Here is a 17,995-nt window from a genome sequence, read left to right as displayed (position 1 = left end):
TAGTTGTACACTTTTCTCCATTGTCTCAGAAGCTCCAAGGTATGAAGAGAGAGGGCACAGAGCCCTGTGCTCTAAAATGGGGCTTAGGGGATGCTCAGCTGGCTCAGTGGGTAAAGCAATGTGCCTCTTGACCTTCAAGTCATGAGTTCAAGCCCCACATTGGGCATACAGCTTGCTCACTTAATAAATAAAATAAAATAAAATAAAAATAAATAAAATGTTAGAAGGGTGATTGTGGTAGATGATCTTGGGATAAGAGAACTGAGTGGTTGGCAAAGGAGGGATTGAGTCCCACTGGAGAGGGACAGAATTGACACTGGGACTGAGGTGATGGTCTGGGGGAAAAATGAAGAGGATAGGATACCATTTTTTAACAAAGATTTTATTTATTTGTTCATGAGAGAGAGAGGTAGAGACATAGGCAGAGGGAGAAGCAGGCTCCATGCAGGGAGCCCAACGTGGGACTTGATCCCAGGTCTCCAGGACCAGGCCCTGGGCCAAAGGTGGCACTAAACCGCTGAGCCACTCAGGCTGCCCCTGAAAAATTACATCTTTTCTAATGAGGTAAATTTTTTTGATTCATTTATTTTGAGAGAAAGTTAGAGAATGGGTGAGCAGGGGGAGGGGAAGAGGGAGAGAATCTCTTACGCAGACTCCCCACTGAGTGCAGCCCCAATGATCCAGAGATCATGACCTGAGCCAAAACCAAGGGTCTGTTGCTTAATCAACTAAGCCACTCAGGCGCCCCTATTTTAATGAGATAAATCTATGTATAATGACATGAAAAGATCTCCAGAATATACTGTCAGGTGGGGAAGAAAACAAATGTGTGTTGTAAATATATAGAAAAACATCTAGAAGGATATATACCACACTGTCAAATGCCATTACATACAAATCAGGGAGTGAGGCTGAGGAGAGATTAAGATTGACAACACCACAGAATCATCATTGAATTTATTTTATTTTCAAGGTATCTATGTACATCAAGTAAATACACACTGGGGTTTGTGCGGTTTGGTTTGTCTTCCACGCTGGCATGCAACATTTTGGCAGATGTGAGTGGGCAGGCCAGGTGTCCCTTGTGGTGACCCTGGCTCTCTGGAAAGGGCTGCTGTAGTGGCAGGAAGGGTTGGGGGGGGGATGTAGAGTGAAGCTTCTGGTGAAGGCCTTGTGTGTGTGTTTCTTATTTATGTAAGTGAATTATATTTCCCTTACATCTCTCTCCTCATCTGCCTGACACCTTCACGTTTTCTTATGTGTTTTAAAAGAATCATTTGGTGGCAAGATTACATAAAATCCACTGGCTTCTCAGGTGCCCTGTTGGCAAATATTAGCTCAAGTCTACAGGTGCACAGACATCTTCCTTCTTCTCTCATTGGGCCTTTCCCTCTTTGCTCTGAGTTATGTGCTTGGGGCAGAGGAGCCAGGCTGAACCCCTTTCCCTCAGAGCAGTGGTTTGCAAACTACTCTGCCTTCAGGTTCTGAACTCTTAAGACCACTCAAGAGCTCCTTCACTAATGAAGCATTTTCCACCAAATAAAGAAAATGTAAACTGCTCAGGTCTGCATCACTTTGGGTTATTTTTTATATCAGGGTTCTATATAAGATTTGTCTTAAAAAATGTTTGAATATCACTGCCTTGGATTTACTCTTAGATTTTTCCCTGCATTTTTCTATAATTGCTACGAGGGGCCCAACAGGTAAAGGAAGAAGAACTTTTTCCTTGAAGGAGTTCCAGGCCAATATAGCCTGTGTTTACAAGCTGGCATTCACACCAAGTTTTCTTTCCTCCCTTAGAAGCTAGGTGATGGTTGCCTTGCTGCTGGGGGATCCTGTTCTTCCATCCTACGTAAGTAAGACTGGGTATCTGGACACCAGACTTCCTTGATTTGACTGGCTTGTGACCTCCGCATTCCATCCCTGCAGTTACCTAGAAAACCACCTTAGCACCATGTGGAAGGAAAGGACATCTGAAACTAAAATAACAGTTCTATCAATTATATGGGGCAGTGTTGGGAGGAGGGTACTCCCCTCTAACTACCCTCCCCCAGTCTAGAAAATCTGCTCTGCCTCTTTCTTTAAAGTGCACTTAATGCCAGATGGGGACATTATCAAAGAAATTCTGTCCAAAAAATTTTTTTAATGCATTATGGGGAAAAGTCAGGCTCTAGCCTGAAAGGAAGGCATCTTGAGATAGATATTTTGCCAATGAACTGGAAGGTCCCAAACCAAAAGATGGAGATGGGAAGAACATGCAGCCCAATATGGGACAGAGAAAGGAATCCAGCTCATCACTGTGGCAAAAAATACTTGGAATTTCCCAGCCTGTTCACCCTCAAACCCAAAGAAGCAATCACCTGACAGATGAGCATCCATTTGGCAGACTGTTGGACAGGGTCCGCCTCCTCAAATATTCATATTCAAAATATTTTAAAGCAACTCTAGGTTCTATTCATGAGTTCTGGGGCAGAGAATATCAAAAGGAGTTTTGAGGAGAAAGGGAAATGGTCCCTTGAACAATCCATGTCCTGGGTCATTGGGGCAGGGGATAGAGGGACAGGAAGAGAAAGGCAAAAGGTATACTTTGGAGGGTGGAGTTGCACACCCAAACCCCCTCGGTTCAGTCGAGGGGTTATATGAAGAAACTTCTACCTGTAATTTAGCAGTTCTTCCATTTTACCCTCCCCTGTGTATATGTGAAAGAGGAGGAAGAATCTATTTCTGTATCTTCTTATGATGCTAAGACATTCTTCTGTTTAAGGCTTTGTGTGTGTATGTGTGTGTGTGCATGTGTGTGTATGTGTGTGTGCGTGAAGGATCACAGCCCTCTAGCTCCCATTTTTTCCTTTTATCATCTCCATGACTAATACCACTCAGTGTGAGAGACGCATGTTTGAAAGAAGAAACATTCACCCTCCTCCCTATTGCCCCAAATGAGGAGAGTATACTATGCTTAGAAATTGCTAAATACATCATTAGATACTTAGAGAGTGAGACAGAGAGGAGAGAGAGAGACATAGCAGCAGCTTTTGATATATAGATACAGAGTACAAAGAGATACAGAGTAAGAGAAGACATCAAACAGTACAGTTGAACAACAAGGGTTGGGAGGGAGTTGTTAGTATCAGAGACCACAGGTTTGCAGCATGCTGAGAGGAGAGGCCTCAGTCCCTCTTAGAAACTGGGGAAGAAAGAGAAAGAGGTTGTGAGGAACCACCTTGCAGTCCAGCCACTCAACAGGAACAGGATGGCATTTTGCACAAACTTTGACTTGTCTTGTTCCTTTAATATGGACACGACTCTCCCAGCCCCTGCTCCTCTACCTAGCCCTTCCTCTTTCTTCCCCATCCCTACTTCTTGCTCCTCATGCCTTTCTGTCCATGTGTGCCTGACCTATTGTCCTGGAAAGCCCCTGGAGAGGGCTTGGCTTGGATGCAGCCCAGGAAGAGACTGGCCATATTCTCTCATTTATAGTTCTCCAAAGATCCAGAGTGGACCATAAAACAGGCTCCTAGTGTCCAGTCCTAAAGCACGTGAGAAGCCTGGTGACACCCAAGAACCAGGAAGATGCCTGAGCTGCTGGAAGAGGGGACCTGGGCACAGAGGTGGAATAATGGGGGCAGAGAGGGGGAACACAGCTATTTTCTACCACCACTGAGCAAGGGGGCAGGGGAGTGCTGACACTGCTCTGTAGAGACAAAAAGTCAGACCTCCTGGGGCATTTCCTAAAGCTTATTGGTGACTTCGTACATAGATAGGAGGTATGTGGGATGCTGGTACAGGAATAAAGCAAACACCTCCTTTACTGGAGATATCTTGGTTCAGAAAATACCTGCCCATCCAAAATTATTTTAGAGTGGAGGCAGAGAGGGGGTGGAGATGATCTCCTACTAATTAATATCTACCACCTTCCCTGACCTGGGTGTGGCACTAGGTGGGCATCACCCTCGCTCACTGTTTTTGACATGTGACAGTGTCCCCTAGTGGCAGAAAGGCAGTACTGTGGTTACTGCTTTGGCCAAAAGGAAAGCATGAGATTGAGGGGTGGAGCCTGTGGGTCAGTAGCGCCCTAGCCCCTGGGAAGGGAAAGCAGGAGCTGAGGGACAACTATTAAAAGTTCTGAGATGACGAAAAAGAGCAGGAGAGACAAAGAGGCTGAGGTCAAGACAGGAGGCAACCAAGGCTGGTCAGTGGAAGCAGCCCGAAGCTACCTGAAAGTGCAGGTATGTGGCAGTCCTGAGGGAGATTAGCTGGCTGCCGTCTCTTGGTGCAGAGGGAAAAGCTTGGTCTGGTCCTCAGCTTCGTAGCCGCAGGGCAGGTCACTCCTAAAAGAAGAGACCCAGCAGTGTCAGCTCCGTATACAGGAAAACATTACAGTCACTCTGCTCTCATAGCATCCCTGGGGGACAAGAGGCAGGGACTATTCGGGAATACAAGGAAAACCACGACTAGAGAGGTGGAGCTGACCCGCCCAAGGTCACAGACTTGCCCAAAGTCACAGACTTGCCCAAAGTCACAGACTTCCTGAAGGAAGGAGAGAAACCAGGTCATCAGATGGGCACGGCACTTCCCAGCCCCCGGAATGGAGTGGCAAGAAGCCACAGAGGGGATCGGAGGAGGGGACGTGCTCTCTGCACCGAGAGGCAGGGGATGTGTAGGACAGGGGGACGGTGAGAATGCTTCTCATGTCCTCCTCCTTTCCTGAAGGCTCCAGAGAACCCCTAAGTGGGGCACGAGGGGAATCTAACCATTTCTTCTGGTCCCACCCAGAGAACACAAGAGCCATGGGGACTGGTGTACCTGTTGTCATTAATATCTGTAGCATTTCCTGAAGGCATCATCAGTGAGAACACAGGATTAGGAGAAGAAAAAAGAGACTGGGTGTTAGAGGCCGTCTCCCCACACCCTCTCTCATCCTACCCCTTAGAGATAAAGGTACGACTTTGGAGTACAGCTGCCACCTGGGTCTGTGGCACTCTATTCTCCACCACCCCGGGTGCACGACCATTTTGTTTGAGAAAGGTCTCCCTGATTCCTGCTGAAGGAAAGGAGAAGGGGCGGCAGGGGAGGTGAGGACAGGCACGGCAACAGGGGGAACTCACTTCTAAGAGTCCAAGACCCCAAAGGGATGGGCAGTGTTCAAGCTGTAGGTACAGGGTCACTTACTTCTCTTACACTTTTCAACTCTCCCTGGGGATCCCAAAGGCTGGTCACCCATCTTTTTCACTCACCATTGTCCATGTTGGCCTTCTGGTAGGACGCCAGGGGACCGCCAGAAGACGTGGCCCCACTGCTGGTACAGGAGTTTGCAAAGCTGGATGGAGCAAGGAGAGAGATGCAGAAGCCTCTGGCACCCTCCCTCCACTGTGCCCCATAATCCCCTCAGGGATGGAGCCATACACACCTCCCAGGCCCAGAGAACAGAGGACAACCAAGATGGCCACAGGCTGGGAAGGCAATGCCCACTGTCTAAACAGAGGTGTGAAGAGGCTATGAAGCCACTAAGGGAAAGAATTAAGTGTCAGCCAATAACTGACCCAACCTAGGCCTTCTGGAGTGTAGAGAGCCTTGGGTCAGGACTCCCGCCCACGCCTTGGGCCACTCACTACATGTCTGAGGTGGAGCTTGGTGCACCCTGCAGGTACAAATTCTGGTAGTTCTGGAAGAGGCTGTTGGTATAACTGATGCACTCAGGGCTCCGGGTGCCGTAGGGGTTAGTGGGTGAAGATGCTGGGTAGTGGCCAGGCCGCACAGGTTTGGCTGTGGTAAAGAAAGGAAAATGACGGTGAGGAGGCTGTTTCCCTGCAGTTGCCCTGGTTCCTGAAGTCATTTAGCTGGAGCTGAACTGAGTTCAGCTAACATCACTCACTTTTATACATGTGGGGGACGGTAGTGGGGTGATCCTGGGGCAGAGGCAGGGTGAAAAGCGATCATCTAGGTGCTGGACACTTAGGAATTTGCCGATCTCCCCCAGGGGTAATCCCACCTCATCTGCTGCCACCTACTCCCACTCACCAATCTGAGCAGAATGGCCCCGCTTGCCGGAGCTCTTGTACCGAACGGCCTCCTTGATGCGGTCCACCTCCTGCTGGTACCGGCGCTTGTCCTTCATGGCACCTTCCTTGGCCTCCTTTAGTGCACCCTCCAGGGCCTTAACTCTCTCAGCCGTAGCCCTAAGTCGTTTTTCCAATTTAGGAAGCTCACAACGCAGATCTGCATTGTCACGTACCAGCTGTGGGGTAAGCCCAAGGGAAGAGGCCAAAGCAAAGCCAGCAACCCAAGAGAGAGCCAGCAGTGGAGCGTGGGGGTGCGGGGCAGGGAGAGAGAATAAAGAAAAATCAAGTCAGACAAGACAGAGACCGCATTCTTTCTTCGAAAGGCCTCATTCCCTTCACCTAATTGGTCCTCTGGTTCTCTCCTTCTCCCTGAGCAAACAGGGGTCAGGCATTAAAAAGTCACATCATTTTCTGAGGAGTAAAACGTGCCAACTCCACTGTAGCTCAGAACTCTTGTGGCAGTGTCCTGTTCCCGTCTTTTCCTGGCCTAGCTACCCATGCCCAATATCTCATAGCTTGTGCCAGACCAGTAGCCCCAGGGCAACCATGAGGCACCCCTCACCCAGAGATGGCTTTGGAGGCATGCATGGGGCAGGGCGGCAAGAGCATAGGAGCAGTCTGGAAGGTGGATACGGTATTGAGTGCAGGTTAGCTGCAGTGCAGAGCAGGAGCAGAAGCTGGAATGTGGGAGCACCCGCCTCATCCCCTCGTCCGCCCCCCACACACACACATACAGCACCCCATAGGAAGGAAAGAAAATGTTTGAGGTCTTACAAACATTTGTGCTCATTACCTTCACATTCAGGGATTTCCTGGGGTGTCCCTCTCCCATTTGATTTAAGCTAGAGAGCAACCATCTTGCAGCCAGAAAAAGACTCCCTGATCTTTTTATAGGGTTTCACACAATGACTGGGGGCTCTCCAGCCTGCAGGAGCCGGCCTTGGAAGATACCAGGTAAGCTGGTGTAGCAGGGAGCCCAGGGAGAAAGGGCAGAGCTGAAAACACATCTGTGCCTCTTTCACTTTGGGCAATTTAAGGATCATAAACAATGCTTTGCTGTCACAGTGGTTCAGCTTAATTAGGAACAGGGCTGAAGGCCTGGCTATTTAAGTTTCTGTTAATTGAGAAGTTTCTACACTTCTCTCATTTTCCTTTCTAGTCTTGTGTCTGCTGAGGTAGGACATTATGAGGAGTCCTCCATCGTCTAGGGGAGTTGCTTTTGGTCGTTGGGACTTAGAGCAGAGAGAGGCAGCCACTTCAATGAGGAAAACGGAAACAGCCCAGCCCTTGGTTTCCTGACACATGCTACACTGTGGATAAGCCTGGAGGACATTATGCTGAGTGCAGTTAGCCAGTTACAAAAAGACAGATCCTGGATGATTCCACTTATGTGAGGTACTCAGAGGAGTAAAAATCACAGAGACAGAAAGAAGAATGGTGTTTGCCAGGGGCTGGGAGGGAGGCACAATGGGGAGTTACTGTTTAAGGGATTCCCTTAAACAGTTTTACAAGACGACAGTGATGGGGCAGGATGGTAGGGGTGTTGCACCACAGCATGAATGCATTTAATGTCACTGAACTTAAAGATAAGTAAATTTTATGTGGTGGTAAATTTTATGTGGGTTTTGTTTGGTTTTGTTTTATCATAACACAAATATTGGGGGGAAATAAGCAATATGACGTGCATTTGAACAGAGAAGGAAAGTGGACACACAGAAAGGGAAACAGAGTGGTAGAACTGATTACAAATGTTTCTTCCCTTGACTTTCAACTTTTCTGGAATGTTGTTATGTTGTTACACTGCTTTATAATAAACAAAGGGCGAAAGAGGATAGTATAGCCTTCTGCAGGCCCAAATAAAATAAATGAACTCTGCAGATCCTGACCATTCTGGGATTTTTTTTTTTTTTCATTATAGATGTAAGAAAGAAAAGAAAGAAGATGTACCAAGTATTTGCTAAATATGCTGGGCATTGCACTGAGGAATCTAATCTCCAGTTTAGTGAGAATATGAGTTTAAATCAAGTGTTCAGTTGGGTTTGAAAGAAAGCGAATGAAGTATAGATTAGGGTTTATTTTATGAGTCAGTTAGAAGAGCCAGTTGACATGTGGTGGCACCTGTCTTCAAGGCACAGCCATTTGGCGCTAGCGAGGGGGCTCCTGCTCTGTACGCACCAAACATTTCCTGTCCTGACTCCTTTGGACTGCCCCGTCTACCTCCCCACCCCATACCTTTGAAACCCAGTCATCCACCTAAGGAGCCGCAGCAGCAAGGAGGGGGACAGAGAGGCAGCAACTTAATACACAGGAGTTTCAACCAGCCCCTACTAGGGCCTGGTTGGGCCATCTGGAGGACATCCTTTCATTACCCTGCATGCCTGCCCCAGGCCTAGGCAGATGGAGTTCTCTCCATGAGGGAAAGCCCAACTTCCCTGGCTTCTCCTTGTCCCACTGCTTCCTATCTCTGCCCAGTATCCCTCGTTTGTAGTTACAGGCCCCTGCCTCTGAGACCTCTACCAGTTCCAATCTCTCCCTCCAAATCCATAGGCCTGGGGGATCTCACTTTGAGCAGAGGCAGGTCGGGAGCTTTGAGAAGGGAGAACAGGCACGGAACAAAGAACAAGGTAAAGTGGAACCAAACATGAATAAAGAAGGGATTAGTAAGGAAAGTAAAAGGGAAAAGTGAGGAAAACTTGCAAGTAGATTTTCCTAAATCCAAGGGAGCTCAGAGGATTTGGGTCTCCAAGGCACCTGGCCTCAAGAGTTCTCTTCACCCCTTCCCCTACTCTTACCTGTTTGTGAACCTTTGTAAGCTGTTCCAGGTTGTTCTCAAGAAAGGAAATCTTCTGCTTTTGGGAGTGAATCCCCCCACTGTCCTCGGGCTCCATTTCTGCACTCTGATTAAAGACGGAGAAAAGATGTGATTGTCCCACGGCCAAAGAGGCCTCACCCAGACCAGGCCAAGCCAGCTACACTGGAGGCCACAGGGCTTGGAGAAACCTGAGGCCAGCAGACAGTATGAGGGCTGGGAAGATGTCAAGGATGGCACTCACTTTCTTGACTCGAGTCGTGACGTCTTGAACGAACAGCTTGCGAAGGTTGTGGAGGGTCTGGAGTTCCCGGGCCTAGAAAGAATGATGACAAATTGGGACTGGCCAAATACCAGCTCAACCTTTTGCCTCCAAAACTATTGGAATTGTCAGTCTATCTGGTCAGGTGAGTCACTCATCCTTTAGGAAAAGATGTGTCCTGATTATGCCGCGGACTGACTCTGTATAAGGAATGGGGTTATGAAGGAATCAGGGAAAGAAATGAAGCCCCCACCTCACTCTGTTAACTTGGCCCAGAGGGAAACTACTCACAACTGTCTCCTCCAGACCCTTGAGGTCCTGCTTGGACTGTTCATGTCGCTCGTACAGAAATCTGGAGGGGAAGAAGGAAATGCAAGAGTCCCTCAGGATTACCTTTCTTCCCTCTCTCCTCCCTCTCCATTCCTTTGGTCTATACTTTATTGTTATTTATTTTGTAAGTTACCCACATTCTCTGTGCAGAAATTAGAAAAGAAAAAAAAAGTAAGACGAGTTTCATAAAAAGCACATAATTCTGTTACTTACAGATCAAACTGCCATTGACATTCTGGTGTCCGTCTTTTTGGACTCTTACTTCTATGCAGGTACATCCCACAAAAATTTCATGGGATCATACCATTCAACCTGTTTTGTAGCCTGCTTTTCACACTTAACAGAATATCACAAAGATCTTTCTAGGCTGGGGCAGCTAATATTCAATAGAGGTCATTTCTGAAAGTCTCCTTTCTGTTTTTTGTTTTTTGGTGTGTCCTTTCCCACCCTGTCATATGACTCTTCCGAGGCATCTACTTCCTGGGAACACCAGACCCCCACCTCCATCGCACCCTCCCTCTGCTGGTATGAGTGAGTAGCAGTCTGGACCATCACTCACGTCAGTTCCTGGAGTTTGCTGCTCTTCTCATGTTCTTCATTCTTCAGCTTCTCGTAGTCAGCCTGAAGCTTCTCTAGCTCTAACTGGAGCTTCTGATTCAGGCTGCAGAGGGCAAGGAGGTGTTGGAGAGAACAAGAAGCTATTAATGAGGGGTTAAGGAAAGACTGGCTCTGCAAATTGTTTCCTTCTGGTACAAGTGGGTCCAGTCAGGACTGGTGCATCTACGTTTGGATTATCAGAGGCAGGTGCACGCCACCGTTTGCACAACACAGTGAGGAACCATGGGCTATCTAATCATAAGAGCTCAAGGAGAAGAACTAGTCCTCACTCCTGTGCCTCCTGGAGTTGGGCTACAAAGCTGCGGCAGCTTTGGGGGAGTGGCACGTGGAAGTGAACCAACCAGACCCTGGGCCAAGAGGGAGCACATGTGTGGCTACAAGGCAAGAAGAACAACAGAGGCCACCGAGCCTCCCGGGGTGGGGGAGGAGGGGGGGACTCTTACTCTTTGAGCTCATCAATGGTCTTCTGCTTCTCGTTGATCTCATCCCGGAGCCGGGCCAGCTGCCGGTGATGGGCCTCCCGGTGACTCTCCATCTGCACCTCCAGGGCCTTCTGCAAACAACCCCATCCCATGCTCAAAGCCAGACTCCTGGGCAGCAGCTCAGAAGGGGCTAGGGCAGCCCGGTTGGGTCCCAGTTGTCTCCTACACCTTCCCCACCCACCTTCACTTCATCTGCATCCTGTGTGTCCGGCTCCTTGTCCTTCAGGGCCACTTCATGCACAGTTTCTGAGGGAAAGATGGGGAGGGCAGCTTACATCACATCTACCTCCTCTGGAAAGAACTTCCCTCTGAGGCCAGAGCTCCAGGCAGGGCAGGGGACATCTACCCGGTATGGGCCTCAGGGATATTCTACTGGGTTAGGACAGTCTGATTTGACACAGCAGAAAAGGGACGAATTGAGGGTTTGTGGCTTATGTACAATAAGCTACATGCAAAAGCTTCTGGATTTCAGTCTAATGCATTGGATGAGTGTGCATGTTGGGTGGTTTATTTGGATGTTTGTTTCTTTTCCTCCCTGCCCCCTCTGGGGTCTCAGATCCCAGGATGAGTAGCTTAGAACTTTAAGAAGGTCTCACCCTGGGCCTGGAGCTTGGCCAGCTCATCGCTCAGGGAGTCATAGGATTCTTCCAGGTGTCGCTTCTTTAGCTCCACACTCTGCATATATTCTGTAAGCGAGCGGATCTTGGCCTCGTGCTAATGGGGGAAGGGTTGGAGAGAGGAAAAAGAGGAATGGAGTCAAGGACAAAGCTCCAGGCAGTGCAGACCTCAGCAGCTCTCCTCCCAGTCCCTCCCCTTCAGTTGCGCCTGCCTGAAGATATGGGGCCAGGGGTCATTACCTCGGAGACCTAACCTTTAGATCCCATCAGCACAAAGAGTGGTATCCTCTCTGAACCTTCACTGCCCTGGCCTGGACCTTCCCTGCTGCCCCAGACTCTTCTGTCTTTGACTGTGGTCGACCCTAGGCCCTAGGTGGATGCTAGAAGTCTTATCCCATAGCCACAAAATCATCGTCTTTCCCATGGCATGCAAAGGCTCTCAGTGCTCAGCGCTCACCTGAGAGATGAGGAGCTGGCAGGATGAGAGCTCCCGCCCAGTCACCTCCATCTTGCGATGACACTCGACCTGCAGGTTCTCTAGCTGCCGGCAGCGCTTGACCACAGACTTGACTTCCGACTTGATTTTGCTGATGTAGAGTCGGGCCACCGTGAACTCCTCCTCAATGGCTCCACTGATCTCCACCGGCTGCAGGGTGAGGGAGGGCAGGAAGAGGTGCCTCTCTGCTGCAGGGAAGCTTTTACCCATTCCTCTGCATCCTGCCTATCCCTGTACACCCACACACGTGGAGATTTGCGTGGCACACATAGTTTCTAACAACTTTTGGCTGCCATCACTCGGCATTTCTTTTTTTTTTTTTTTTTTTTTTTTTAATTTTTATTTATTTATTTATGATAGTCACAGAGAGAGAGAGAGAGAGGCAGAGACACAGGCAGAGGGAGAAGCAGGCTCCACGCACCGAGAGCCCGATGTGGGATTTGATCCCGGGTCTCCAGGATCGCGCCCTGGGCCAAATGCAGGCGCCAAACCGCTGCGCCACCCAGGGATCCCCACTCGGCATTTCATACTAACTCTACCTACACCTAAAGATACAATTCCGACAGTCGCCCTCTCCCATCTTATAAAGCAACATGATTTGTAGTCAAACTGATCTGCGTGGTCACCCAGATGGGTCACTGTCACTGCCACAGATTTGCATGTGTCATTCCCAACTCTGTGCCTCATTGTTAAAGCCTGCTGCAAGCACATCTCTGTGGCCTCTTTATTCAGCACCCTTTGGAAGGTGAATTTACAGTTGAGTCTATGCAAAATTCTGCTTGTTTTCCTGGTCCAGTCTAAAGGATTGCTTCCTGGCTCTTTGGTCTGCCTTCCTCAGTATCCCTGAGGGCATGGGTGATGCTCCCCTGTACCCCCACCATCTCCCACCAGTGCCCAGAGCAAGAATGACCTGAACAAGGCTGCCACTGCCTCCAGCTCCACTCACCAGCTTAATCTCCCCGTTGCCCACGATGACACTGAACTCACTCAGGTCCTTCATCAGCCCATTCAGCACCTCAGCAATCCGTTTGCGCTGGTGTCCGCTGACCTCTTGTAGCCGCTGCAACTCAGACTCCAGAGCCAGCATGGTGGCCTGGGGACAGCCCCTCACGTCATCCCGTTGCCATCTTCCCACTGCCCTCCCTAACCCAGGCAGAGCCTCCGCCTCACCCGTGACCCCAAGGGCTGCTACAAAGAGAACAGAGGCCCTGCAAAAAGGTTTGGAAGAGATAGGGGTCAGAAGGGCAAAGTGTGGTGACAGGGCTGGGGAGGGTCCCACAGCCCATGGCACAGAGGGGCAAAGGTACAAATGTGCTGCGGCCCCAGGATGTGGAGGTCCCCTGGGATATGGAACATGTTCTGGAGGCAACGGTGCTCTGGGACCCCGGTCAGCCACTCACCACCTTCTGAGACAGCTCATCCACCAGAAGCTGGTTCTGCTGGCTCTTCTCCTCCACTTCCTGGGATTTCTGGTCGTAGTTCACGGCCAGCTCCTCCAGGGCCTGCAGCACCTCCTTCACCTCATCCTTCGCAGCGTCGTTCTCAGACTGCAAGTGGCTCAGCTCCCGCTGGACCTTCTCATTGTCTCCTCGGGTGGACACCAGCAGCTTTGAGGAAGAGGCAAGGCATGTGAGGGGGTCTGCTGCCAGCGGGCCCCTCTATGGTTCCCTGGCCCCAGACAGGTCTCTCTGGTACCTTCAGAGCTCTAGGAGAGGGGCATGGGCCAAAACAAGGGTCAAGAGGAAGTGGGTTCTAGGCGTCACAGAAGCAGGACAACAGAAGGAAGCAGCACCCAGACTCTGAGATCCTTTACAGAAAGCCCCAGTTAAGTCCTCCCCAGACTTCCATAGTTCTGGAGGGTGATCAAGCCCTATGCAAAAGAGTAAGCTCTTCTTCCATCTGGTTGTAAAAGGTCTTTTACGCCTTTTAAGGGGACACACTGCTCTCCTCTCATGTCTCATCTTCCTTCCCATTACCTCTTCCTGGTCCAGCATCTGCTGCTTAAGCTTCTCTATGAGCTGGCTCTGCTGGTTGATCTCATCGTCCTGTTGGGAGACAAAAGGAATGGAGGGAAGCTGTTCCTTCCAGAGTCTAGACTTACAGGGTTGGAGGCAGAGGTAGGATCCTGACAAAAATCCAGACAGTTCTGGCTTTGAGTTAAAAACCCCACATCCTAAAAAGAAATTTTTCCTTCAGGCTCTTGCCTCACTCCTGCCCTCAGTTTCAAATTCCTTTCTTCCCGGAAGGTGGTATAACCTTGACCATACACAGCAAAAGCCGTTTGGTTAAAGTGCATATCCCCTAACCTAGAAGTCCCACTTTAGTGCTACATTCTAATCAAATCATTCAAAAGCAAAGTTTTATGCATCAGAAGCAAAGATAGTGCTTTCAGACTTACTTACAAGAGCAAGAACAAACTACTAAAAACAAGGAAAACTAGAAGCCCTGGAATAAACAAATGGTTAAATATATTTTGATAAATGTGCTGTTAGGCAGCATTTAAAAAATACTTTTATGAAGAATTGTTAACAAAGTAGAAAATCGCTCCTTATAGAATGTGGAGTGAAGAAATTAGATGCAAAGTTACAGATACAGTGTATCTCGATTGCATGCTCTACATATGGAGAAAAGTAGATCGTCATAGTATTATTTCTAAATGGCAGAATGATAGAGGACTTAAATTTTCTTCTGTATATTTTTATTTAGCTTCTAAGTTTCTTAGTAATATAATTTTTTATTAAATTTAATTCTGGGGGGGGGGTTTATTTCCAGTATAGTTAACATGCAGGGTTACGTTATTAGTTTCTGGTATATAATATAGTGATTCGTAATCCTGAATGTTACTCCGTGCTCTCTTCTCCATTTTCAATGAGCATAATTTATCTCTTTCAAAATAAAAAAAAAGGCAATACAAACTAATTCCTTAATCCCTCACTTCTCATCCCACAGGCCTCCCCTCTGTGCCCTGGGCGTCCTCACCTTGTCATCGAGTTGCTTATAGAGGCGGCGGATCTCTTCCTCATATTTCTGCCGCTCCTCAGGCGCAATGCGCACCACGATGGACGAGTTGTCATTCACAGGGGTCTCCTCACAGAGCTCAGATCCCAGGGCTGCATCATCCCCAGCCAGGCGCTCTGTCTCAGGCACATTCTCTCCTGGCCGAGGGGCAGAACAAGGTGAGGAACAGGAAGAGAGAAAGATGCATCTAGGAGTCCTTCCTCTATCTCTGTGGCCAAACGTACCTTCAACCTTTTCTAGGGGGTGGGATAAGGGCGGTCAGCCCCCTCTCCCCTTCCCTCATCACTGCTCTACTGCACCCCTCCAGAAACACATCCCTCCTGGGAGGCTGGCCCACCCTGAAGGCCCACCCCAGACAGGGCGCCTCTGGTCCCTCGGCCTCTTCCTCCCACTGCCTCTCACGACCAGTAGAACCCTCTCTAACCATTGCGCCACCGGCTGAGCTCAGCCTCTAGCTTGGCGATTGTCTCCTTCTGAGCCTTTGTCTTCTCCTTCTCCTTTTCATATTTCTTCTTCCACTGCTCGGCAGTCAACTCCAGATTCACAGAGGCAGTGTTCTTAATGGTCTTTGCCCTGGGTGAGGAGAACAAGGAGATGAGAGCTCCGTTAAGCCTTGCATGACACTGAGGGGAGCTGGCACAGTGAAAAGGGACCCTGCCACTAACCGCTGCCCGAACATCAGGGTGGACTTGGTCTCTGCATCGTTGTAGCTGGATGGTGAGCAGCAGATGAACATAGTTGTCCGGCAGTTTCCTCCCAGAGAGTCCTGGAGAATCCGTGTCATTTTGCTGTCACGATATGGAACGTAGCTTTTCTGGAGGAGGAGGGAGACCATGAATCAGAAAAATATTCAACAAGGGAACAGTGTACTTGCTGACTAGGGGTCACACACCCCATGCATTGGGCATGATGAGAGGGCAGCAATAGAAGATGAGATGGGACACTCACCGTGCCCTCAGCCAGTGCAGAGATCACATTCCCAAGGGCTGACAGTGACTTGTTGATATTCTTTGCCTCGTCCAGCACAGCTCCCTCTGCTCCGGTCTTGCTGACCTACCAGAGCATTAAGGGATGAGTGTGTCATGAGCAGCTGCAGGGGGAGAGAGGGATCTCATGGCCTCTTCCCCATCTAAGGGGATTCAGTCCAAGGAGGGGAAGGGACAGGGAAAGAGAACAGAGAAGGCCCTTCCTGTTACCCTAAACCCTCTTGCCAAAACCCACCCCCTCCTGCCTACATAGTATATGATCCCATTTATATGAAATGTCCAGAAAAGGCAAATTCACAGAGACAAAACATAAGATTAGTGGTTGCCAGGAGCTAGTGGAGGGAGGTATAGGGCGTGAGTGTCTAACAGGTGATGAAAATATTCTAGAATCAGTGGTTATGGGTGCACCACCTTCCAAAAATATCCTAAAACCCACTGAACTATATTTCAAAATGGTGAACTCTAATGGTATGTGAATTATACTCCCCCCAAAAAAGTTATTTTGATTTTTTTTTAATTTTTATTTATTTATGATTGTCACAGAGAGAGAGAGAGAGAGAGAGAGGCAGAGACACAGGCAGAGGGAGAAGCAGGCTCCATGCACCGGGAGCCCGATGTGGGATTCGATCCCGGGTCTCCAGGATCGCGCCCCGGGCCAAAGGCAGGCGCTAAACCGCTGCGCCACCCAGGGATCCCCGTTATTTTGATTTTTAAAAGCTCCCCCTGCCCAGACCTCTTTCCCTACCCGCCCCACTCCCAGGTCCCCAACCTTCTCGCTCCCTGCCAGGTCCACTAGGTACAGCTTCCCACTGAGCTTCTGCTCGGTCTCCATGTTCTCCTGCTTGATGTTGATAAGGAAGATGCTGTGGCTCCGAGAGCTGTGTTCATTCATGTCTGCAGGACCAAGGGAGAAGCGGTCCCTGTACTAACACCTATGGAGCCGAAGCCCTCACCCCCCAGCTTCCACTGACACTGGCCAACCCAGAGAGAGGGGGCACCTGCCAGGACTAGCCCCGCCACTGTGTCTCCCAGGCAGCTGGGTGGCACACACAGTAATAGCCTCTTCTTCTGGAGGACACAGTCTTCCCTTGCTCACTTCTATTCCCTCAGCTCCCAGAGGACACAGACAAGCACCAGACTCCCAGGTGCAAGAGCCCCTTATATCCCCACTCACTGGTGACGGCCACATGACGATTTGATTTCCCCTCGTCAATCACATCTAAAATCTCCTCTGGGCTGGACACAAAGCGTTCAGTACAACCCTGCAGGGTTCAAAGGGAGAGTGACCCATAAACGGCAATCTGCAAATTATATTACCTGAAAACTGATCAGATGACCTTTTAAGAATGTCTTTTCCAAGCCCTCAGACTCTCCCCAGCCCCTCGGCACATCTCACTCCTCCAAAACATCTGCCCTCCAGCTTCTGGGCCTCTGGCCTACCCTCCTGTACTCTTAGTACAGTGACCCACACCCAGGTACCCCTGTCCCCACACTCACCTTGACAAATGGCACCCGATTCTTGTCCTCATGCACAGACAGATTTGTCTTGGTCACTGAATCAAAACAATGCAGAGTAAGCAAGGCTAGCACTTCCACCCCCAACCCCGTACCCTATAGTCTGCTGAGACAGTGGTTTCTTCTACATGCAAAAAAGAAGCCCTCTCCTGGGTGGTGCAGTTGGTTAAGCATCCAACTCTTGATTTCGGTTCAGGTTATGATCTCAGGGTTATGAGATCGAGCCCCATTTCAGGCTCTGCACTCAGTGCGGAGTCTGTTTGTCTGTCTCCCTTTGCTGCCCCCCCTACCCCCAACTTGTGTCCTCTCTCCCTCTCCCTCTTTCAAACAAACAAACAAATAAATTAAATTTTTAAAAAGGAGAAAGACTTTCCCATCAAGCTTAAATCCCCACACCCTGAAAGCTTAAATTTCTCCTCCTCCAGGATTCTAGCCTTAAGGTTCCAGCTGGTCTCAGGGTGTTTCTATATAGGCCTAGGTATTTCAGCTCATCTTCTGACCCTTTTTGCTTTTAGAAATTTTGGTGAATGGAGGCAAGGGACAGGGGTATGAGTGTGTGATTCCTCTGCATCTCTTGCCAAGAACAATGTGATCTTTCTTTTCCTTGCTCTCCTCCCACCCCTGCCCATCCAATGGGGCTAAACACCACTCACCATCCAGAAGGTCGCGAATTTTGTCCAGGTAAATCTCAAAGTAAGAAACCTGGTCAGGGAGAAAGTGAAGAGGGCCTATCATAAGTCTGATATAGGGATCTCAAGTGAATGTGACCCACTCAACCAGTAGGAGGAAGAGAAATAGAGCAG

At 49.2% G+C, this 17,995-nt stretch overlaps 1 protein-coding gene across 3 annotated transcripts in view; it reads right to left on the bottom strand.

The window, feature by feature from the left end:
• Nucleotides 1-945: 945 nt before the first annotated feature.
• KIF5A (kinesin family member 5A) overlaps nucleotides 946-17,995 on the bottom strand; it is a 29,758-nt gene continuing 12,708 nt past the window's right edge. Inside the window, exons 5-30 of one of the 3 annotated variants that reach the window (XM_035696380.2) lie at nucleotides 17,846-17,894; nucleotides 17,175-17,230; nucleotides 16,852-16,939; nucleotides 16,447-16,571; nucleotides 15,640-15,744; nucleotides 15,357-15,505; nucleotides 15,116-15,264; nucleotides 14,653-14,828; nucleotides 13,650-13,718; nucleotides 13,074-13,280; nucleotides 12,620-12,766; nucleotides 11,635-11,823; nucleotides 11,157-11,274; nucleotides 10,742-10,806; nucleotides 10,522-10,628; nucleotides 10,020-10,121; nucleotides 9,422-9,482; nucleotides 9,113-9,184; nucleotides 8,852-8,956; nucleotides 8,292-8,312; nucleotides 6,019-6,235; nucleotides 5,610-5,763; nucleotides 5,235-5,317; nucleotides 4,804-4,831; nucleotides 4,215-4,328; nucleotides 946-3,184 (exon numbers count right to left, since the gene is read on the bottom strand). In XM_035696380.2, the coding sequence (XP_035552273.1) occupies nucleotides 4,250-4,328; nucleotides 4,804-4,831; nucleotides 5,235-5,317; nucleotides 5,610-5,763; nucleotides 6,019-6,235; nucleotides 8,292-8,312; nucleotides 8,852-8,956; nucleotides 9,113-9,184; nucleotides 9,422-9,482; nucleotides 10,020-10,121; nucleotides 10,522-10,628; nucleotides 10,742-10,806; nucleotides 11,157-11,274; nucleotides 11,635-11,823; nucleotides 12,620-12,766; nucleotides 13,074-13,280; nucleotides 13,650-13,718; nucleotides 14,653-14,828; nucleotides 15,116-15,264; nucleotides 15,357-15,505; nucleotides 15,640-15,744; nucleotides 16,447-16,571; nucleotides 16,852-16,939; nucleotides 17,175-17,230; nucleotides 17,846-17,894 (2,721 nt within the window). In that variant the 3' untranslated portion in view covers nucleotides 946-3,184; nucleotides 4,215-4,249. Of the gene's footprint in view, nucleotides 3,185-4,214; nucleotides 4,329-4,803; nucleotides 4,832-5,234; nucleotides 5,318-5,609; nucleotides 5,764-6,018; nucleotides 6,236-8,291; nucleotides 8,313-8,851; nucleotides 8,957-9,112; nucleotides 9,185-9,421; nucleotides 9,483-10,019; nucleotides 10,122-10,521; nucleotides 10,632-10,741; nucleotides 10,807-11,156; nucleotides 11,275-11,634; nucleotides 11,824-12,619; nucleotides 12,767-13,073; nucleotides 13,281-13,649; nucleotides 13,719-14,652; nucleotides 14,829-15,115; nucleotides 15,265-15,356; nucleotides 15,506-15,639; nucleotides 15,745-16,446; nucleotides 16,572-16,851; nucleotides 16,940-17,174; nucleotides 17,231-17,845; nucleotides 17,895-17,995 lie in introns of all 3 variants that reach the window. The other 2 variants (XM_025476851.3, XM_025476852.3) reach the window with 2 other exon arrangements.

The sequence above is a fragment of the Canis lupus genome, chromosome 10, assembly GCF_003254725.2.
Source record: "Canis lupus dingo isolate Sandy chromosome 10, ASM325472v2, whole genome shotgun sequence".
In the NCBI taxonomy this organism is placed as follows: domain Eukaryota; kingdom Metazoa; phylum Chordata; class Mammalia; order Carnivora; family Canidae; genus Canis; species Canis lupus.
Note: the sequence above shows the minus strand (reverse complement) of the source record. Positions and strands in the feature narration are given on the sequence as shown.